Below are 5,923 nucleotides of genomic sequence, written 5' to 3'. Positions count from 1 at the left end.
CTAGTGGAGTTCCCCAGGGCTCGGTACTCGGCCCAGTCTTGTTCAACTTGTTCATCAATGACCTGGACGAGGGGACAGAGTGTACCATCAGCAAGTTCATCAATGACACAAAACTGGGAGGAGTGGCTGATACGCTGGAAGGCTGCGCTGCCATTCAGCGGGACCTGGACAGACTGGAGAGCTGGGCGGAGAGGAATCTGATGAAGTTCAACAAGGGCAAGTGCCGAGTGCTGCATCTGGGGAGGTTGAACCCCATGCACCAGTACAGGCTGGGGGCTGACCTGCTGGAAAGCAGCTCTGCCAAGAGGGACCTGGGAGTCCTGGTGGACGACAAGCTGACCATGAGCCAGCAGTGTGCCCTTGTTGCCAAGAAGGCCAATGGTATCCTGGGGTGCATTAAGAGGAGTGTGGCCAGCAGGTCGAGGGAGGTTATCGTCCCCCTCTACTCTGCCCTGGTGAGACCCCACGTGGAGGACTGTGTCCAGTTCTGGGCTCCCCAGTTCAAGAAAGATGAGGAACTCCTAGAAAGAGTCCAGAGGAGAGGACAAGGATGACTAGGGGACTGGAGCATCTCCCCTACAAGGAAAGGCTGAGAGAGTTGGGCTTGTTCAGCCTGAAGAAGAGAAGATAGGGGATCTCATCAACACATACAAATATCTTAAGGGTGGAAGTCACGAGGACGGAGCCAGACTCTTTGCAGTGGTGTCCAGCGACAGATCAAGGGGCAATGGGTACAGAGACATAAGAGGTTTCAGTTGAATATGAGGAAAAACTTCTTTACTTTGAGGGTGACAGAGCACTGGAACAGGCTGCCCAGGGAGACTGTGGAGTCTCCTTCTCTGGAGATATTCAAAGCCTGCCTGGATGAAGTCCTGTGTAACATGCTCTAGGTGAACCTGCTTTAGCAGGAGGGTTGGACTGGATGATGTCCCGAGGTCCCTTCCAACCCTTGCGATTCTGTGATTCTGTGACTTTTAGACCTCAACTTCTGAGCACTGCTCACTAAGGAAACAGTTCATATCCCATCAGCAAACATGGCCACAGAGCAAGTGGGATTACAGTGTAAAGCCACATGGCATAGAATCATAGAATGTTTTGGGTTGGAAGGGACCCCTAGAGGTCATCTAGTCCAACCCCCCTGCAGTGAGCAGGGACACCGCTAACTAGATCAGGTTGCTCAGAACCCCATCCAACCTAGCCTTGAATGTTTCCAGGGATGAGGCCTCCACTACCTCTATGGGCAACCTGTTCCAGTGTTTTACCACCCTCATTGTAAAGAATTTCTTCCTTATATCTAGTCTAAACCTACCCTGTTTTAGTTTAAAACCATTCCCCCTTGTCCTGTCACAGCTGTCCCTACTAAAAAGATTTTCCCCAAGTGTGAGTCCTGGCTCTGTCCATGGGAGAAAACAAGAGAGAGAATGGCAAAGCAGCTGCTACCTCTCACTGAAGCATCACCCAAGAGCTTACCTAATACTCTGAGTTCCAGCAGGAACCTATTTATTCCTCCAGGCTACTTGTCCACTATTGCAACAGGTATTTATCAGCCTCAGAATAAAATGGCCACAGGCTGCAGCACCCTGTGCTAAAAGCAGGCATCAATCTCCAGGTCAGAGACTGGTTCTTTGATGAAACACTGAAAGGAAGAATGATGTACTTGCTGCTCTCTTCTGTAGTTATAAAGGCTTAGCTATGCCTGTAATTCATTCAGATTAATTTTATTTGAATTAAGTAAGTCTCATCCAGCAAAATACAAAGCAAGCACATACTTTGGCAGAGATTACTTGCATTGTTTTCATTCAAGACCATCAAAAAGTGCAAGATTAATTTTAGTGATATTTTTGTCATCTGTATTTAGTTAACTGAAGTATAGTTTTTAACTGAGTGGAATGTCTCCAGCCTCTACCTGGCAAATTTATTTTATTTGGTTTTAAATATCAACAAAAAATGAATAAGTATACAGTAAGTCACAGGCAGAGGAAATACATCTTACTGCTTTCGTTAGTAAAATAAAAATAAGCATTACATTAAAAAAATCTCCCAGATAACACTGGCTGTATATCTGGACTAAACAAATCACAGGTGTTCGACAGAAGAAGAGCAGCAGACAGGCACTCCAGCAAATTAACAATGAAGAAATTTATTACACCCAGTGTTCTACTGCTTAACAAAGAAGAAAACAAAATGACGACTTCATGAGGACCCATAATGAAAGACACAACGCTTCATGGAGAACAAGTACAACAAAAATGTAAGTAAACATTAGCATTCAAGAAAAACAGTTTACACACCGCTTTTTTCTTGATTTTAGCCGCCTTTTGCATCCTCTGAGGAGTAGCATAAAAAAAGAATGCAGACAGATGTACACACAAAGAAAGAGAAAAGACAGGGTGGGAAGTCAGGGAAACCTTTTGACTATGAATCCAGACCGTTAAAAATTAAAAATTTGGGGGCAGTGGGAGAAGGATGTGCAAGGGAGAAAGATCTGTTTATATCTTATGCAGTTCTCAAGCATACCTGGATTTAATGGCATTATGCATGTTGTCGACTGATTACAAAAAAATTGGTACCAAAGAGTGTTGTCTATTAACCGCTGCTCATAACGTTTCTCCTGCTAAATATACAGCAGTCTAAAATGACAGTGCATGCACTATTTTAAACTCAAGGTTTTCTATCCATATTAATCATATGCCTACATGTAACTGTTGGACAAAACGTAACTCAAGCTCTCTTCTATCTATCTGAAGTAGTCAAGTATCCCTGGCAGATTAGGCTTGCTATTAATACATGAAACAGTTTTTAGGGAGTTAATTGCAATAACAATTACTTACTGCTTGAGACATCACAATATGCTAAATAGAAATTCAAAGGTTTGGAAAGTTTAAAGAACTGGACCTTTCTTGCCTTCTATTTGTTTCTAACTGCCAAATCAATCAGTCATGACAGTCTCTTGCTAAGTAAATGACTTTCCCAAACTGGTTTCCTTCAAAAACATCTAATTTTTACCATATAAATATTTTATTAACTAAGCACATAATTTTTCTATTAGCATTTAAATCTACCTCTTTCTAGCCATGTGTTTATTTAGATGACGTATTTACAGCAGATCCACAAAAAATTGTAGAAGAAAAATATCCTACTTGGATTATTAGCCAAAAAAAGCATTTTTACACATCTGTATGAAGCAGTCTATGCTACATTATTTACACAGAAATTGCTCACTGTAAATATCACCAAATCCAAACACAATAGTAATGAATCCTGTTGTCCTAAAAAAGTAATAATTCAATATACTGAGAGTAATCTTCACAATTTGTAGTAAGTTAAGGGAATAAATTACCTAAGAGGAAAACCACAGTCAAACAAATATCCTGTGCTTTGCCATTGGAATGTTTCCTAATTGCAATTGGCAATTTGTCTTTAATATCTGAATTCTTCATGCAGCTTCCAAACAATTTTTAATAGATTCTAGAATAATTTGTATTTTGTTCCTTGGAGATGCTGTATGTATTTTCATAATAAGCACTGGAAACTTAATGGTATTTACAGTATTAGATCTATACTCATGTATAGTTTTGAAGCTGCAGATCCTATACTGTTTGGGGACCGCCAAAGGACCAGAGAGTATTCTACAAGCCATAAAAATGCCCTACCTTAACACGGCTCACTGCCTCTTGGGCCTGCATCATTCTTATGTTTTTGGAAGGGTTGCGCTCAGAGAGCAGCTGTGTAGAGCCCAGGTAATTGGCTGCAAAGATGATTCCATCAATGAGGTCTTCAGGTTCACAAGGTCCTGGAACTGACATGAGACATTTACAGTTACTGCCTTTCAAAAGAGGGTAGAGAGATAAGAAATTGAATAAAGGATATTGAGGCTTGAACAACCTTTTTATTACCTTTTCTAATAAGAAACAGGTGAAGAAATCTACTGCAAAATAAACCATGTTTTTCCCTATAATTATTTCAAAAAACCCCATATTAACCAAACCTACAGTATTTAAAACATTGCATAATAGTTTGATTGCAGAATTCTAGAGGAAAATAATTGGAAAATTTTTCCCGTGCTGCACTGATAAACACATTGGAATTATTGGCAAGTTTCAGAAATGCTGATAGGTTGCCTTATCATAACTTTCTTATTGTGTATATGTATGACTGCTACAGTGCATGATCTAAACTTCTGCTTGAATACAGATTTGTGTTTCCACATTTCTTTGAGATGTTTGTAGAAGTATACAGTTCCTGAATATTTTCTCTGGCAAAAATACCGATGAACAACGGGCACAAAGGTGTACTTTGCTTCAGCAAAAGTCCACCATGAAACTTAATAGTTAAGAAAGTTTACAAAACAAGAAAAGTAGGCATCTTGATGCTGTTTAGTCATGTGTAAGGCCTGAATTCAGAGACTGAAAGAAAATACAGTTCACATGCTGCTGCTACAGATTGTATAAAATGAGAGCTGGAGAAGCATGTTTCAGTACAGGAGTTCAACAAAATGCTCATGGTCTAATCAATGGCATCTGCACAACAGGTCACACAGCCCTTCCCCCTGAAAGCAGAGAATTCACAGAAGGCAGTTATTTAAAAGAAGCCCATGGAAAGAGTATGAAAAATTTCATGTTAAAAAAGAGAGGAAAATAGTGGAACTTAAAAGCATCTCGATACTTTTTAAATTTAAGCCTTCATTCAACAAAATAGCTTTGCATACACTTAATATTCATTACATACATCATCTTCAGTGAGATGCTAGCATTAACTTGTATTTTGCAAGTTGTTTCTTTCCAAGGATGAAGTGGGGGCGGGGTGGGGGTGGGGGACACATGCAGGGAGAAGAAAATAAAGGGTAGTATTTGTATCATACTGGGACTACGCTCATCATCCTCTTTACTGAGCTGTTCAGCTTTACATCTAGCTTGATTAGATCAACAGTAAAGAACAGTCATTCCAGAGTTTGGCTGAAATCCCTTGACAATGAATATTTTCTGTTCCTCAACAGTTCTGTAAAAGAAATTTGCTTTTAGCTGTATCAACTTGCCAAGCTGCTAACACATTTTCTGAAGTACATCAATCTCTTCTGTGAGGAGAAAAATGACACTGAAGGAAGATGCTAATCTAAAAAAAAAGCTTTCTTGTACAGTGGATTAGCTCAATTTATTTCTAATCAATTGAATGTGGAAGATTAATATGTGGAGAAGGAAAAGATATGGCATTCTATGCTGATGAAATTTACTGAAATAGTGGTTTGCACATATGTATTTTTAGTGAGCATTCCTATGCCTCATTTTCCTGTTCTAATTTAGAAGAAGTCTTCCAACAGAAAATAAACTTGATAGAAGTGACTTTCTTCTTCAAGCAATGTTGCTGACACCTGTAGTTCTGTGCAGACCTCACATTCACCTGCTGGAAATGTCAACCCCCAGGAAAAAAAAAAATCAGTCTTTGTAATTCAGTAATCAAAGTGTATAAACACATATGTATATTATACCAGACCTGATATTAACAATGCTCACACGAAATGGAGCTATTTGTTTTGCTAGCAAATGCTGTCATTTCAAGCTTTGAAAGGATAATTGTATACCTCAGGAGGATGCATTTTGCTTTAGACCACATCTCTACAAATCCAGTAATGCTCTGGATCTTCATTATAGCTTAGAATAGAATTCTGTGGAATTTAAAATTCTCAAAGTATTGGGAAAAAATAAAAAAAATAATATCATGACAATCTCCACTGAAGGTCTGAAAACCCTCAATAAAATCCTTGAGAAGCTACTAATTTTAAAAGTCACTGAAACTCTTCATGAGTATCTCAAAAAATGATCTTTGTTCCTGCAGTACTATTTCACTGAATGCAATCAAATAAATTAAAATTCCACAAGAACTCATTTACTGTACTTCTGTTCCTCTTTGCTTACATCTTTGCACC

At 39.2% G+C, this 5,923-nt stretch overlaps 1 protein-coding gene across 2 annotated transcripts in view; it reads right to left on the bottom strand.

The window, feature by feature from the left end:
* APBA2 (amyloid beta precursor protein binding family A member 2) overlaps positions 1-5,923 on the bottom strand; it is a 46,678-nt gene that overhangs the window by 23,653 nt on the left and 17,102 nt on the right. The window contains exons 4-5 of one of the 2 annotated variants that reach the window (XM_009643965.2): positions 3,654-3,799; positions 2,292-2,327 (exon numbers count right to left, since the gene is read on the bottom strand). In XM_009643965.2, coding sequence (XP_009642260.1) covers positions 2,292-2,327; positions 3,654-3,799 — 182 coding nt within the window. The remainder of the gene's footprint in view (positions 1-2,291; positions 2,328-3,653; positions 3,800-5,923) is intronic. The other variant, XM_009643966.2, reaches the window with a different exon arrangement.

The sequence above is a fragment of the Egretta garzetta genome, unplaced genomic scaffold (genome assembly GCF_000687185.1).
Source record: "Egretta garzetta isolate BGI_Z169 unplaced genomic scaffold, ASM68718v1 scaffold287, whole genome shotgun sequence".
NCBI lineage: Eukaryota > Metazoa > Chordata > Aves > Pelecaniformes > Ardeidae > Egretta > Egretta garzetta.
This window is presented reverse-complemented; position numbering and strand designations above follow the sequence as displayed.